General features: G+C 43.7%; 1 protein-coding gene across 3 annotated transcripts in view; it reads right to left on the bottom strand.

Annotated features, from left to right (window-relative positions):
- The window catches only part of RHPN1 (rhophilin Rho GTPase binding protein 1), a 54435-nt gene that overhangs the window by 31132 nt on the left and 5605 nt on the right, over positions 1 to 17698 (bottom strand). For all 3 annotated transcript variants that reach the window (XM_058174371.1, XM_058174370.1, XM_058174372.1), the window contains exons 2-3: positions 7085 to 7200; positions 1006 to 1134 (exon numbers count right to left, since the gene is read on the bottom strand). In XM_058174371.1, the coding sequence (XP_058030354.1) occupies positions 1006 to 1134; positions 7085 to 7200 (245 nt within the window). The remainder of the gene's footprint in view (positions 1 to 1005; positions 1135 to 7084; positions 7201 to 17698) is intronic.

Below are 17698 nucleotides of genomic sequence, written 5' to 3' on the forward strand. Positions count from 1 at the left end.
TTTCAGACAAATGGTATTCCATGCCATGCCATGCCATGCCATGCCATGCCATGCCATGCCATGCCATGCCATGCCATGCCATGCCATGCCATGCCATGCCATTCTAGTCTAGTCTAGTCTAGTCTAGTCTAGTCTACTCTACTCTACTCTACCCTACCAATTCCCATTCTATAGAATAACAGAATTGGAAGGGACCATGGAGGTCTTCTAGTCCAACTCCCTGCTTAGGCAGGAAACCCTATACCATTTTAGACAAATGGTTGTGTAATCTCTTCTTAAAAACTTGCCATTAAACAACTCGCCAAGGCCAACTCACTGCAGGACGAGAGTTACACTGATAGCAAAGAAATGGTGGAATAGAATAATTAAAGAAAGTCTGCAAAGGGAGGGGCAGAATGAAACGTGAATGGCAAAAATTAAAACTTTATATTTATTTCAAATAATTACATTGAACTGATAAATTGTCCTGCAATGAGTTGTCCTGCAGTGGGTTGGCTGTGGTGAGTTGGCCATGGAGAGTTGGCCGTGGAGAGTTGGCCGTGGAGAATTGGCTGTGGTGACTTGGCCATGGAGAGTTGGCTGTAGTGAGTTGGCTGTGGTGAGTTGGCCATGGTGAGTTGTCCAATTTGGGGTATCCTGCAGTCACATGACCTTGTTTTATGATGGCTTTACCCAAAACTGGCATTTTCGGTTTTCGGCAGAAGCGCTCCATTGCTTTGCTTAATGACCAGTTTATTAACAACCATCACATAAAAGTTTATAAATTAAGGCCGGTTGCATGGGTGACCTCTTTTACGACTGTAATGGGCAGCAGGCTCCATTACGGTCATTAAGTTGAGGACGTTTTGCGAAGGCCCAAGATTCCGTTCTAGAGATGTCCAGTGAAAAGGCAGAGGGAACAAGAGGTGGGAATTAAGCTGCAAAGGACAACTTAATTTCCCAACCCCTGAAGTCCACCTCCAGAAACTTCCCCTTCTCCAAACTGACAGCTGCCAATCACCTCACCTGTCATTCTGGTAGACCTCCATGCAACTGTTCAACTCTTCCAGTTCCTCCTTGAGTAGCTGCAAGTTGGAGTTGACGTAGCTGAGTTCCAAAGCAACGGTCTCTTTGACTTTGTGGTTACTGGTGGCCCTAGTGAAGAAAAGAGGAAAAATTACTCAGTCTCGACAAGTTAGTCCTCAACTTACAACAGTTCGTTTAGTGACCGTTCGAAGTTACAACAGCACTGAAAAAGAGGCTTATGATGTTTTTACACAATTAGGACCATTCCAATATCCCAATAGGTCACGTGATTTACCTTCAGAGACTTGGCAATTGTTTCATACTTACGACGGTTACAGCGTCCCAGGGTCACGTGATCCCCTTTCACCACCTTCCAACCGGCAAAGACAACGGGACGCCTGATTCACTTAACAACCGCGGGACTAACTTCACAACTGCAGTGGTTCGTTTAACAACCGAGGCAAGAAAAGGTCGTAAAAACGGGGCAAAACCTGCTTAACCGATATCTCCCTTAACAACAGAAATGTGGGGTCGTAAGTCGAGGATTGCCTGCACACAGTTTTAGAGATCTTGCGTTTTTCTCTACAGCTAGTCCTCAATTTACAGTGACTCGTTTAGTGACCGTTCAAAGTTACAACAGCACTGAAAAAAAGAGGCTTATGATGTTTTTACACAATTAGGACCATTCCAATATCCCAATAGGTCACGTGATTTACCTTCAGAGACTTGGCAATTGTTTCATACTTACGACGGTTACAGCGTCCCAGGGTCACGTGATCCCCCTTTCACCACCTTCCAACCGGCAAAGACAACGGGGACGCCAGATTCACTTAACAACCGCGTGACTAATTTAACAAAGGCAGTGATTCATTTAACAACGGTGGCAAGGAGAGTCATAAAATGGGACAAAACACGCTTATCAAATTTTCTCAGTTAACAACATAATGTTGGGCTCAATTGTGGTTGTAAATCGAGGACTACCTATAACAACAACAACAACAACAACAATCAATGCTAGTCAATATTTGTGATAAATTTTTAAATGTTCAGTTGACTGAATTTCAATAAAATAATAATAGTAACATTATTATCCTCATCCTCATCCTCATCAACAACAATAATAATAATAATAATCTGCTTATCCCAGGTCCTTGATAAGGACTCAATAGGTAGACAAAAATGCCAAACCTACTGAACCCGTGGATGGTACTGGCCACACGGGAGGTGACACGAGGCTGGCTCCTGGGAGTTACCAACGCTTCTTTGTTGGGGGGCATTTTCCCCGCCGTCTTGAAAGAGGCAGTGGTGAGGCCCCTCCTCAAGAAGCCCTCCCTGGACCCAGCTGTATTAGCGAACTATCGTCCAGTCTCAAACCTTCGCTTTTTGGCGAAGGTTGTTGAGAGTGTGGTGGCATATCAGCTTCCTCAATACCTGGAGGAAACTGTCTATCTGGACCCGTTCCAGTCCGGTTTCAGACCTGGATACAGCACCGAGACGGCTTTGGTCGCGTTGGTGGATGACCTCTGGAGGGCTCGGGACAGGGGATGTTCCTCTGTCCTGGTTCTGTTAGACCTCTCGGCGGCTTTTGATACCATCGACCATGGTATCCTGCTGCGACGGTTGGAGGGATTGGGGTGGGAGGCACCGTTTATCGGTGGTTCTCCTCCTATCTCTCTGACCGTTCGCAGACGGTGTTGGCAGGAGGGCAGAGATCGGCCCCAAGGCGCCTCACTTGTGGGTGCACCTCAGGGGTCTGTTCTCTCGCCTCTCCTGTTCAACATCTATATGAAGCCGCTGGGTGAGGTTATCCATGGTTTCGGGGTGGATTATCATCTGTACGCTGATGATACCCAGCTGTACATTTCCACCCCGAACCACCCCAATGAAGCCGTTGAGGTGATGGGCCGGTGTTTTGAGGCCGTGCGGGTCTGGATAGGGAGGAACAGGCTCCAACTCAACCCTTCCAAGACAGAGTGGCTCTGGGTTCCGGCGTCCCGGTACAGTCAGCTTACACCATCGCTGACTGTTGCGGGGGAAGTACTGACCCCCAGGGGAGGAGTGCGCAACTTAGGCGTTCTCCTGGACGATCGGCTGTCCTTAGAGGAACATTTGATAGCCGTTGCCAGGGGAGCATTTTATCAGGTCCACCTGATTCGCCAGTTGCACCCCTTCCTTGACCGGGACGCCTTACGCACGGTCATTCACACCCTCGTCACTTTCCGCCTGGACTATCGCAATGCTCTCTACATGGGGCTCCCCTTGAAGAGCACCAGGAGGCTCCAGCTAGTCCAGAATGCAGCCGCGCGGGTGATAGAGGGAGCACCGCGCTGCTCCCACATAACATCCATCCTGCGCGGCCTACACTGGCTGCCGGTGGCCTTCCGGGTGCAATTCAAGATTTTGGTCACCACCTTTAAAGCGCTCCATGGCTTAGGACCGGGATACCTTCGAGACCGCCTTCTGCCGCCGATTGCCTCCCAACGACCTGTGCGCTCCCACAGAGCGGGCCTCCTCAGGGTGCCATCGACCAAACAGTGCAGGTTGGCGACCCCCAGGGGGAGGGGCCTTCTCTGTGGCAGCACCGGCCCTGTGGAACGAGCTGCCTCCGGGGTTATGACAACTCCCCGACCTCCGGGCCTTCAGACGTGAACTGAAGACTTTATTATTTCAGCGAGCTGGACTAGCTTAAGAAATATTTTAGTGAAATTTTAAATGGGTTTTTAATCGGTCTCTACCGTTTTAGTGATTTGGCCATTAAAATATTTAGTTTTAATTTGTTTTTATATTGTTATTTATTATATTGTTGTATTTTAATATGGCTGTGAACCGCCCTGAGTCCTGCGGGAGATGGTGCGGTATAAAAGTTTAATAAATAAATAAATAAATAAATAAAACATCTGGCAGACTGTGCTAATAATAATAATAATAATAATAATAATAATAATAATAATAATAATAATAACAACAACAACAACAACAACAACAACAACCATCAGTGCCGGCCAATGATATTTCTGATAAATTTTTAAATGTTCAGTTGACTGAGCTTCATATTTAATGAATAAAGTAAATAATAATAATAATAATAATAATAATAATAATAATAATAATAATAATAATAATAATAATAATAACCATCAGCACTGGTCATTGATATTTGTGATATATTTTTCAATGTTCAGTTGATGTTTAATGAATAAGAAGTTCATAAAAATAGCAATCTTGTTTTGACAGATGCCAGGGTGGAAAACGGACACGTCTCAGGGGAGCGTCCCAAGAGGGGGAGGCGCCTTGAAAACTGCAATTCCCAACGCTCGCCATTCCCACTCAGGCTGAGCCAAAGGAATCCGCGCCCGGCTGCCAAACCGAGATAAAACACTGTTGACGTGTTACAAAATTTGTGGCATGCAAGACTCCAAGGAAGAGAGTTTGCATTCTTCTTGGTAGCCTTCCTACAACTTCAGATAGGCTGAAACACAAGTGGACCTCGACTTATGGCCAAAGTTGAAATCAGAATTTCCATGTTAGCCAAGAGCGGCTGTGAAATCGTGCCAAATATACGACCTTTTGGCCATGGCTGTTAAGCAAATCACAGTCATTAAGTGAATCTAGCTTCCTCTCCCATTGACTTTGTCAGGAGTGGGCTGGGAAGGACGTGGATAAGATCACATGATCCTAGGATCCTGCAACTGCTTGCCAAGCGCCCAACTTTTGATCACATGATCATGGGAATGCCACAACGGACATAACGGCGAGGACAGGTCATAAGTCTCTTTTACGTTAAATGAATGGTCATAAGTCAAGGGTTGCCTGTGCAGGTAGTTGTCCTTAACTTACAACAACTGAGCCCAAAATTTCCACCACTAATTAAGACAGTTGTTAAGTGAGTTTTGCCCCATTTTATGTCCTTTCTTGCCACCGTTGTTAAGTGAATCGCTGCAGATATGAAGTCAGTAACACAACTGTTAACTGAATCTGGCTTCCACATTGACTTGGCTCACCAGGAGGTCTCAAAAGGGGATCACATAACCGCGGGACACTGAAACTGTCATAAGTACATGCCAGTTGCCAAGTGTTTGAAGTTTGATCACGTGACCTTGGGATGACGCAACGGCCGTTAAGTGTGAAAAACGGTCATAAGCCATTTTTTCTCAGTGCCATTATAACTTCAAACAGCTGCTAAACAAATGGATGGAAGTTAAGAACTACCTGAAACACAACGACAACAAAACGGACAGAAATTGCATTGGTTGAGAATTTAGCACAATGGCCACGAATATTGAAAAAGCCTTCAACGAAGATACTTATATAAATGGGAATTTTTCGTGGGCATTGACCTATCCAGAAAGGGGGTTTTGAATGTTTCAAACCAACATCTCCCTTCTTTGGACTACGTGAGCGTGTAGGCAGTTGTGTGCATTGTGTACCTCTGCAAATGTTTTCCTTTCCTCCCTTTCTAAGTTTCTGAACATTAAGAGCCAAAAATAAAATAAAAATGCTGAGCATCAGGTATAAAAACAGGCTGCGGAGGTCACCAGCTGGCCTTTTCATCAGATCTTTGCATACCAACTGCCCCAAAGTTGCAGCTTTCAGTTTTTTCACTTTTTAAGCGAGAAAACAATCTCTCTTTACGCAAGAAGACTCGTCTCAAAGAAGGCAAAAAAATTCAAAACATAAAATACAAATTAGATGGACATGACCTTATAAATGACCCTTATTCTGTCAAGAACCTTGGAGTAGTCATTTCTAAAGATCTAAGTGCCAGAGCCCACTGTAACAACATTGCCAAAAAGGCACTAAGAGTTGTTAACCTAATCTTGCCTAGCTTCTTCTCTGGTAATATTGTACTACTAACTAGAGCATACAAAACATTTGCTAGACCAATTCTTGAATACAGCTCATCTGTCTGGAACCCGCACTGCATATCGGACATTAATACAATCGAGAGAGTCCAGAGATATTTCACGAGAAGAGTCCTCCATTCCTCCACTCGAAATAAAATACCTTTTGCCACCAGACTCCAAATTTTGGGCTTAGACAATTTAGAACTATGCAGACTTCAATCTGACCTAAGCGTAGTACATAAAATTATCTACCACAATGTCCTACCTGTCAATGACTACTTCAGCTTCAACCACATCAATTGTTGTGACCCAGGTTCCTGGACTCGGACTCCTGGACTCGGATGATTCAGAAAGTGAGGGAGAAGACCAGGCAAGGCCTGCTTCTCCTGGGCCCTCTCCCTCCCTGGCACCCACTCAAAGGGAGGAGGAGGGGCCGGCAAGGCCTGATTCTCCCGGGCCTTATTCTGATTTGGCAATGCCCCAAGAACAGTTTTGGCTTGATGCAAGACTGCGCAGACGTGACTGGCGCGCGCAGCAGAGGAGGCGTTGGGACAAAGCCAAAGAATGATGAGTCATGCATGACATCTACAGAGGTTATTAAAAGCAGGAGGCGGAACTTCCTGGTTTTTTGTCTTGGACAAAGCAATGAATTTGCGCAGGCAAACTGTATCAATGGAGGGAAGAATATATTCGTGAGTAACTCTGGCCTTATCTATAATTTCCTAGTTATCTCCAGAGACTTGGCAGGCTCGTTTATCTATGTAAATAAATTAGAAAAGAAGGCCTTTGACTGATTCTTTGTTGGGAGTATTGGGGGAGGGAAACAGAACAAATAATAGATACAAACTCAAGGTAAACTGCTCCAAACTCAATTACAGAAAATATGACTTCAGCAACAGAGTGGTCAATGCCTGGAATGCACTACCAGACTCTGATAGTGCATTCTCCCCAAACCCCTAAAACTTTAAGCTTAAACTGTCTACTGTCGGCCTCATCCCATTCCTAAGAGGTCTGTAAGGGGCGTGCATAAATGCCCCTGTGTGCCTACCCTCCCTGTCCTAATATTCCTTTTTTACTTACTCTTTTCATGTATCCAAATTATGTTTATACTTTTACCTGTTATTTTATATAGGATTGACAAAAATAAATAAATAAAATAATAAAATAAGAAACGGTTGTGACGAATTCGTGTTATTCGCGCTCGCCTTTACGGTGCTAATTTAGCCCACACAAACCTGAACAGATTCTCGGCCCCGGTTCTCATCCTCATCTCTTTGTTGATCTGCTGGTTGATTCTTGCGCGGCGGTGTTGCAACTTGGTGCGTTGCGTCTGGGCCAAGGAGTCGCAACCCTGCCAAAAAAAAAAAAAAAGGGAAATTAAGCATAATGACAACAAGTACAACAACAGTAGGAACAACGTCCTTGAAGGACGTTGAAGGAAAGGTAGCTACAACGCTAACAAGGAGATGTCCCAAAGAGCCTTTTTTTCCCCCCCCTCAAGAGACAACTGGACTTTCTGGTTTTTCTTTGAGGAGGTTTCGCTTCTCATCCGAGAAGCTACTTCAGGTCCGATGGTGGGGAATGGAAGGATTTATCTCCATCCAGTCAGAGCTGAAGAAGCTTCTCGGATGAGAAGTGAAACATCTTCAAAGAAAAACCAGAAAGACTAGCTGCCTCTTGAGAAAACACTATAGGAAGTTAGCACCCACCCCCTCCTAGAAAAATGAAATATTCTAGGAAATATTAAAAAAGGCAGAATATTATACCTCCCTGGATGAGAAATGGAAAAACATATTTTTAGGCAGGAAGCAGACTCACTCTCAATAGCCCACAGGAGAGGTCAGCACGTAAGAGATAAAGAGATAGCTAGGTCTATTCATAAGCAAATGCCCTCACCCAAGATCCAACAGAATAGAATTTATTTATTGGCCAAATGTGATTGGACACACAAGGAATTTGTTTTGGTGCATATGCTCTCAGTGTACATAAAAGAAAAAAGAAAAAAAAATACCTTCATCAAAGGTACAACATTTACAACACAAATGATGGTCAATATATCAATATAAATCATAAGGATTGCCAGCAACAAAGTTACAGTCATACAGTCATAAGTGGAAAGAGATTGGTGATGGGAACTATGAGAAGATTAATAGTAGTGCAGATTCAGTAAATAGTCTGACAGTGTTGAGGGAATTATTTGTTTAGCAGAGTGATGGCCTTCGGGAAAAAACTGTTCTTGTGTCTAGTTGTTCTGGTGTGCAGTGCTCTATAGCGTCGTTTTGAGGGTAGGAGTTGAAACAGTTTATGTCCTGGATGTGAGGGGTCTGTAAATATTTTCACGGCCCTCTTCTTGATTCGTGCAGTATACAGGTCCTCAATGGAAGGCAGGCTGGTAGCAACAAAGTTAGGATTAGCCCTCTACCCACCTAGCAACAGAACTCACCACATGGCACCTGGGGAGATTGCATCACCCAGCAAGGCTCAACCAAGCCTGGGACTCAAAAGACAATCTGCAAAGTTACCGCTGAATGGCCCCATGGGAGTCTGACAACCAATCAGAATACAAGCTCAAATTCAAAGCCCAAAAGAGGGTATAAATCTCTCTCTCTCTCTCACATGTGCTTTTTTGGCTAGGACTGCAAAACCATGTGGTTCTGTCCACCATTAAACCATCTTTCCAAACAGCTTCCATGTTTCCAGTGTCTTTCTCCCCACTTGGAACTGAACCCAGAAGGACATTTCTTCCAACAGCACCTTTGGGATAACTATGACCTGGATGATGGAGAATCTCCATAGACATTTAACATGGATATGGTTGACATCAGGAGAGCTGAAGAAAGAAACTGAAGGCTTTGTTTTGGCTGCCTAAGAACAAATCCAAGCAGACCAATTCCATGAAAGCAAAAATTCAACCCCTCGGCAAAAGGCCGCTTATGCAACAAGAAAAATGAAACAGTGGATCAGGGGCTGCAGCAATAATCTCACAAATGGATTATCTACAACGTCACGATCGAGTTGCCAAAAATCATACATTGACGATTTGCCAGAAGTTTGGGTATGAATGCAGCAAAAATTACCGGGAACACCAAATCGACAAAGTTCTTGCAAATGAGCAAGTCAAGATCCTGTAGGACTTTCGGATCCAAACAGACAGACCTCTGGCTCACAACATGGCTATTATGGAGAAGAAAAATACCTGGTTCATTGATATTGCTACACCAGGTGATGCAGGAATTGGGAGAGAAACAGGTAGAAAAAAAATAGCAAAATATCGCGATCTGCAAATTGAAGTCGGGCGATCGTTGAGGAAGAAATAAATGCTTGTACCAATAGTAAGAGGAGCCCTTGGAGCAATCCCCAAAGAGCTGCCTAGATACCTGGGAATTTTGAATTTATCATACCTGGATATTCTGATTTTGCAAAAACAACAACAACAACAAAACACACCTTATTCAGAACTGCCTATATACTCAGATGTTACCTTAACAGCTCTTAGGTCCTCGGTTAAGCCTTGATCTGTTAACTTTTTACTAGTCCCAGACAGGAAATCAAATAGAAGATTAAATCAATAATAATAATAATAATAATAATAATAATAATAATAATAATAATAATAATAACAACAACAACAACAATTCCCTGTTAAAGTGAGATCTTTTGAACTTGGAAAAGACTGATCTGAAACCAGAAACGAAGGCTAGTTTTCAGCAAGTGAAATATCGGACTCATTTTCATAACTTTCCAGCTGGATCTTCTGAGCACAAATTAAATTAAAAGCTATGGGTAATATTTACCTGGCAGCTTCCAGAGTGTGCTAAATGGTTCACACATACATTACGGTAATAGTGCATCCCTGTTTATACAGCAGATGAAAAAATGGTGTTTTTTTTGGATTTATGCCGTGATCTTGCTAGAATGAATTTACTTTGCAAGACTGATTTTAGATGTGGGAGTATCACACGGGGGCATCTGAACGTTCAGGACATTTCTTGATAAAATTCCTTATAATTTCAGTGTAACCTGTTCCCAAGGAATACGTTCATAATTGACAGAAGTGGAGAGAAAAAAACTAAACTGTCCTACTTCAAATCAAAAGTGAATCTTTCCTTTGAAGTATTTGCATAAATAATTATATATACTCTATTCTATTCTATTCTTTATTATACTCTACCCTATTCCATTCCCATTCCCACCCATTCCCTGTTCTATTCTATTCTATTCTATTCTATTCTATTCTATTCTATTCTATTCTATTCTATTCTATTCTATATTTTTTATTCTACTCTACTCTATTCCATTCCAATTCCCACCCATTCCCTGTTCCGTTCTGTTCTGTTCTGTTCCGTTCCCTTCCCTTCCCTTCCCTTCCCTTCCATTCTATTTTTTCTATTCTACTTTACTCTACTCCACTCCATTCCCATTCCCACCCATTCCCTGTTCTATTCTATTCTATTCTATTCTATTCTATTCTATTCTATTCTATTCTATTCTATTCTATTCTATATTTTTTATTCTACTCTACTCTACTCCATTCCAATTCCCACCCATTCCCTGTTCCGTTCCGTTCCGTTCCCTTCCCTTCCCTTCTATTCCATTCCATTCCATTCTATTTTTTCTATTCTACTTTACTCTACTCCACTCCATTCCCATTCCCACCCATTCCCTGTTCTGTTCTGTTCTGTTCTGTTCTGTTCTGTTCTGTTCTATTCTATTCTATTCTATTCTATTCTATTCTATTCTATTCTATTCTATTCTATTCTATTCTAATCTAATCTAATCTAATCTAATCTAATCTAATCTAATCTTGTATAAATAATTATGAAGAAAAGTTGCAGGAATTGGGCATGGCCAGTCTAGAAAAAAGAAGGACTCGGGCTGACATGATAGCAGTGTTCCAGTATTTGAGGGGCTGCCCCAAAGAAGAGGGAGTCAAGCTATTCTCCAAAGCACCTGAAGGCAGAACAAGAAGCACCGGGTGGAAACTCATCAAGGAGAGATTCGACTTAGAAATAAGGAGAAACTTCCTAACAGTGAGGACAATTAACCAGTGGAACACCTTGCCACCAGAAGTTGTGGGTGCTTCATCACTTGGAGTTTTTAAGAAGAGACGGGACAGCAACCTGTCTGAAATGGTATAGGGTCTTCTGCTTGAGCAGGGGGCTGGACTAGAAGACCTCCACGGTCCCTTCCAGCTTTATTCTGATTGATCTTGAGCCCAAGGCTAACATTCACCCTGATATACTTGAGAGTAACTGCTACCGAACTCAACAAAATAAAATGTGCATAAAAAGTACCTCTAGTCCTTGACTTATAACCATTCGTTTAGTGACCATCAAGTGACCTATAACCATTTTTCACACTTACGACCATTGCAGAATCTGATCAAAATTCAGATGCTTGGCAACTGACTCATATTTATGACGGGTTGCAGTGTCCCTGGGTGTGTGTGTTTGTGTCATGTGATCCCCTTTTGTGACTTCCTGACAAGCAAATCCATGGGGAAGCCAGGATTAACCTATTAACTGCGATTCACTTAACAACCGAGGCCAGAAAGGTCCTAAAACGGGGCAAAATTCATCTAACAACTGTCTCGTTTAGCGACAGAAATTCTGGGCTCCGTTGCAGTCACACGCCAAGGACTCTCTGTAAAATGTACATCCGGGAAAAACGTTCCAAACTCTTCCAAAATATCGGATAAAGCCGAAGGAGGGACGATGCACATTTATTTTGGTAAATAATCCCACCGAAGTTTAGTTTTTTTTTCAAACTTTTCCCAGAGCGAACTCATCTTGGGACGGGGTGGAGAGGAGGAGGAGCAATGTGATTGTAAGGAGAAACAATTCCTGTAAATGATGAAATGAAACTTTCTAAAGTTTTCCAGTCGTGGGAAGAAAGGCCCCTTTGAGAGTGAGGGTTGAGTCAGCAATGAAGAAGGCTGACCTCTAGATAAAGCCCTCCTTCCATTGAACCCCCCCAGCCTTAGCAACCAAGAGTACGAGGTATGTCAGAATTCCTTCAGGCCGGCCTCCCCCTGCCCCCCCCATTTACTTTCGCAAGCTGGGTACAAAAAAAAAAAAGGAGAGGACATTCCATTCGGCTGAAGTTCAGTTAAAAGGAGAATATTTGTGGCTCAGGGCAGAAATGAGGGGTCCTTGGTGCTCTCTGAGCTTGCTAAGTTTTCTTTCAGACGTTTCATGACCTAACTAGGTAACATCATCAGTGCTAGAAGGGAGTGTGGTTTGTGGAGAGGAGGAGGAGGACTGTGGGGTCCTTGGTGCTCTCACAGCTGGGTGGTTTTCTTGCAGATGTTTCATTACCCAACGAGGTAACATCATTAGTGCTAGAAGGGAGTTGGGTTTGTGGAGAGGAGGAGGAGGAAGAGGAGGAGGAAGAGCAGGAGGAGGAAAAGGAGGAGGAGGAGGAGGAAGAGGAGGAGGAGGAAGAGGAGGCGGCCAACTGTGGGATCCTTGGTGCTCCCTGAGCTGGGTGGTTTTCTTGCAGATGTTTCATTACCCAACTAGGTAACATCATTAGTGCTAGAAGGGAGTTGGGTTTGCGGAGAGGAGGAGGAGGAAGAGGAGGAGGAAGAGCAGGAGGAGGAGGAAGAGGAGGAGGAGGAAGAGGAAGAGCAGGCGGCCAACTGTGGGGTCCTTGGTGCTCTCTGAGCTTGATTGTTTTCTTGCAGACGTTTCTTTACCAAACTAGATAACATCATCAGTGCCAGAAGCAGAAATTCTTGAGATAGTAACTTTTTTATTTAGTTAAAGTGACTTTGAGGTTGCCCGACTCCTTAATTTAAGAGTGTAAACTATGTTCTGCTGGACTGGGCACCTGACCTATTTAATCCACAAGTTGGACCAACCAAGAAGGCCAACCAAAGAGGACCAGTAGAAGTTGGTCTTTGGAGTTGGTCCGGCTGCCCTCAAAAGTTAAGAACTGCTGATCCACAGGACTCCGATGAATTGGTCCAACCGAGGACCAACTTTGTTGAAGCCAGCCAAGGTGGTAGCCATCCCCACATCTCAAATTTTTAGTTCTTCTTCAAACCACTTGGAACAATGTCTCCTCAGTCCCGCCATTCTCCACGTCAAAGACAGAAAACATCTTTGGAATAGAATAGAATTTTATTGGCCAAGTGTGATTGGACACACAAGGAATTTGTCTTTGGTGCATATGCTCTCAGTGTACATAAAAGGAATAGAATAGAATAGAATAGAATAGAATAGAATGGAATAGAATAGAATTTTATTGGCCAAGTGTGATTGGACACACAAGGAATTTGTCTTGGTGCATATGCTCTCAGTGTACATAAAAGAAAAGGTTCATCAAGGTACAACATTTACAACACAATTGATGGTCAATATATCAATATAAATCATAAGGATTGCCAGCAACAAGTTACAGTCATACAGTCATAAGTGGAAAGAGATTGGTGATGGGAACTATGAAACGATTAATAGTAGTGCAGATTCAGTAAATAGTTTGACAGTGTGGAGGGAATTATTTGTTTAGCAGAGTGATGGCCTTCGGGAAAAAACTGTTCTTGTTTTTTTTTTTTTTTTTTTTTGTTTACATTTATACCCCGCCCTTCTCCGAAGACTCAGGGCGGCTTACAATGTATAGGGCAATAGTCTCATTCTATTTGTATATATTTACAAAGTCAACTTATTGCCCCCCCAACAATCTGGGTCCTCATTTTACCTACCTTATAAAGGATGGAAGGCTGAGTCAACCTTGGGCCGGGCTCGAACCTGCAGTAATTGCAGGCTTTGTGTTCTTAATAACAGGCCTTACCAGGCAGAGCTAAACCGGCCCTTCTTGTGTCTAGTTGTTCTGGTGTGCAGTGCTCTATAGCGTCGTTTTGAGGGTAGGAGTTGAAACAGTTTATGTCCAGGATGCGAGTGATCTGCAAATATTTTCACGGCCCTCTTCTTGATTCGTGCAGTATACAGGTCCTCAATGGAAGGCAGGTTGGTAGCAATTATTTTTTCTGCAGTTCTAATTATCCTCTGAAGTCTGTGTTTTTCTTGGGTTGCAGAACCGAATCAGACAGTTATAGAGGTGCAAATGACAGACTCAATAACTCCTCTGTAGAACTGAATCAGCAGCTCCTTGGGCAGTTTGAGCTTCCTGAGTTGGCGCAGAAAGAACATTCTTTGTTGTCCTTTTTTAATGATGTTTTTGATGTTAGCTGTCTATTTGAGATCTTGCGATATGATAGGACCCCTTAGTCTTCCTCCGGAACACGCCAACCTGTCCTTCTTCCAAGCTGGTGTCCTTCAGATGGTAGAACTTCCAACTGGCAGTACCAGGCTCCCACCTGGCTAGAGATTCAGGTCGGTGTCCATCACATGTGTAGAATTGGGACAGGACAATCCAAATTCATAAGCCGACCCTCACGACTTCTTTCTACACAGCTGGTTGGGTGTGGCCGCGTTTAGTTTTGCAAAAAGAGAGAGGCCGACAAAAAACCAGCTGAAGTTGTTGTTATCACCCATGGTTGCACAAATTTCAGGCCTTATTTTTTTTGGCTGCCCTTACCGATTTTGCACGTAATGAAGTGCATTATCAGTCTACTGCAACTCCCTGAAGTCAGAGACAAGCCGGGGGAAAAAACACACAAACATTTACGCGGTTCCCGATCTGGGGGAAGCTACGTTTTGAAAAATGAAGGAAAGTAAGATGGACTATTCAAGCCAAAGCAATTAAAAGCAAGAGAGAAGGTGGAAGAAAACAAGAATCGGGGTTAACAGGAAAGAATATTTGTAGCTTGGGGTTGAACCGTGGCCGTCTCTGAGCTTGGTGGTTTTCTTGCCGACGTTTCATTATCCAACTAGGTAACATGATCAGTGTCACAAGAGAGTAGGATCTGAGGAGAGGAGGAGGAGGACTGTGTCCTTGGTGCTCTCTGAGCTTGATGGTTTTCTTGCCGACGTTTCATTACCCAACTAGGTAATATCATCAGTGCTAGAAGGAAGGGGTGTTTGTGAGGAGGAGGAGGAGGAGGAAGAAGAGGAGGAGGAGGAAGAGAATGGTTACGACATCCTTAGTGCTCTCAGAATTAGTTTTCTTGTAGATGTTTCATTACCCAACTAGGTAACATCACCAGTGCTAGAACGGAGGAGGAAGAGGAGGAGGAGGAGGAGGAAGGCTGTGGGGTCCTTGGTTTTCTTGCAGACGTTTCATTACCCAACTAGGTAACAACATCAGAATCCCAAAATAACAGAGTTGGAAGTCTTCTAGTCCAGAGGTTCCCCAAGCTGTTGGCTGCCGCCCACTAGTGGGCTGTGTGGGGTTTGCAACTGGGCCGTGAAAATGGCTGGCGAGCATCGTGGAAATGAAACTATTCGTTCCATTTCCGTGAGCCACATTAAGATGGATGGACTTCAACTCCCAGAATTCCCCAGCCAGCTATTGAAGTTGAAGTCCATCCATCTTAAAGTGGCCATACTTGAAAAACACCGGTCTATTCTTTTAGCATGCGGGCTGGGGAATTCTGGGAGTTGAAGTCTACCCATCTTAAAGGGACCATGCTTCAAAACCATTGGTTTTATTCTTTTACCTCTCGGTTTGGGAATTCTGGGAATTGAAGTCCCATGCAACCAATTCAGAGACCCATGAAATGGGATTACAGGTAGTCCTTGATTTACAATAGTTCCCTTAGTGACCATTCAAAGTTACGACGACACTAAAAAAAGTAATTTATGACAGGTCTGCAAACTTGGCTCTTTTAAGACTTGTGGACTTCAACTCCCAGAGTTCCTCAGCCAGCAAAGCTCTGGAAGTTGGAGTCCACAAGTCTTAAAGGGACCAAGGTTGGAGACCCCTAATTTATTATCATGTTTCACTCTTACGACCATTGCAGCATCTCCACAGTCATGCAATCAAAATTCAGACACTGCGCAACTGACTCATATTTATGACGCTTCCAATGTCCCGGGGGTCCTTTTGTGACCTTCTGGCCAGCAAAGTCAAGGTGGCGGCGGGTGGGGTGGGGGGGGAGCCAGATTCACTTAACAACCGTGTTACTAACTTGGCAACTGCCGTGATTGACTTAACAACTCCGGCGAGAAAGGTTGTAAAACGGGGCAAAGCTCACTTAACCACCGTCTCGCTTAGGCAAAGGAAGCTCTGGGCTCCATTTGCGGTCGTAAGTCGAGGACCACCTGTATTTTGGAGAGAGAAAGGAAAATATCGAAGGGATAAAAAAATGTCCCCTATGCAAAACAACGGAGTGGGAAGCAGACGGAGGACCCCCTCCTGACAAGCCCCTTTCATTCGGCAGAAGTGATAACGGGCCCAGCCACCGCCGATTGCCATGGCAACCTTCAACCCCTCTTACAATGCGTGCGTGGGGATTGGGAGGGGCTGGGGGGGCTGCTTTGCTCCCCCTTCCCCTTTTTAAAAACTTCAGATGCTGAGATTTGGAGGTGCCGCCACATCAAGTTTTGGAAAAAGAGGGAACCCCTCCCCCCTCTTGTGGGATATCTTATTTTCAGATCGGATGGACTTCCAAGGGCTTCCCCAAGTCGGCAAAGGGGAGGAAAATAAACGGTGGGAAGGAAAAGGCCCTGAGCCTTTCCAGGCCTGGCAATGAGTTTCTGATGCCACTGTGTCTTCCTTTCTCCTTTCTTTCTTTTCTTTTTCTTTCTCCTTTCCTTTCCTTTTTCCTTTCTTTCCTTTCCTTTTTCCTCCTTCCCTTCCCTTCCTCTGTCTCCTTTTACTTCCTTTTTCCTTTCCTTTCTTTCTCCTTTCCTTTCCTTTCCTTTTTCCTTTCCTTTCTTTCCTTCCTCTGTTTCCTTTCTTTTTTTTCTTTCTCCTTCCCTCCCTCTCTTTCCCTTTTTTATTTCTCCTTTCCTTTCCTTCCTCTGTTTTCTTTCTTTTCCCTCCCTTTCATTTTCCTTTCCTTTGGTTTCCTTCCGTTCTTCTTTCCTCCTTCCTTCCTTCCTCCTTCCTTCTTTCTCTCCTTCAATTCCCTTCCTTTTCTTTCTCTCCTTTCTTCTCCATTTTCTTCTTTCCTTCCTTCTTCTTCTCTATTTCTCTCCTCCCTCCTCCTTTCTCTCCGTTCTTTCCTTTTCCTGATTCTCATTCCTTTTCTTTCTTTCTTCTCGATTTTCTTCTTTCCTTCCTTCTTCTCTTCTCTATTTCTCTTCCTTCCTTCCTTTCTCCCTCCCTCTTCTTTCTCTCCTTCCTTCCTTCCTCTGTTTCCTTTCTTTCTTTCTTTCTCCTTTCTTCTCTATTTCCTCCTTTCCTTCCTCCTTCTTTCCTATTTCTCTCCCTTCTCTCTCTTATTTCCTCCCTCCCTCCTGTTTCCCCTCCCTCCCTTTCCTTCCCTCCCTCCCTCTCTCCCTCCCACCCTATTTCCTCCCTCCCTCCTTCCTCCTTTCTCTCCTTCCTTCCCCTCCATTTTCTTCCTCCCTCCCTCCCAACATCAATCTTTCAGGATTATTATGTATTACTTTAACTTATTTTAACTGTGCTTCATTTAAATGCCTGCCCTTCTTGGCAAGCACATTTGAAAAACAAACAAACAAGGAACCCCATCCATAATGAATCACAGCACAATCGCTGTATTCTGCCAAAGATCTTAAGCCAAAAGTTTCCCAAACTTTTTCCTTCATTATCCAGAACTGCTTTTCAGAAACTCAAGTTTCCGAATGTAGTGGGAAACACTTCCAGGTCATCTCTCTCCCCCAGAAGGGTTAAATTATTTTCCGAAACTTGAGTCAACGTAATTGTGATTTCCTTTACCTGATACCTTCCAATGTGTTAGTTCATTCATTTTTCATTTTCATTCATTCATTCATTTATTTGATTTTTATACCGCCCTTCTCCCGAAGGACTCAGGG

Source organism: Ahaetulla prasina, chromosome 3 (genome assembly GCF_028640845.1).
Source record: "Ahaetulla prasina isolate Xishuangbanna chromosome 3, ASM2864084v1, whole genome shotgun sequence".
NCBI classification, from domain to species: domain Eukaryota; kingdom Metazoa; phylum Chordata; class Lepidosauria; order Squamata; family Colubridae; genus Ahaetulla; species Ahaetulla prasina.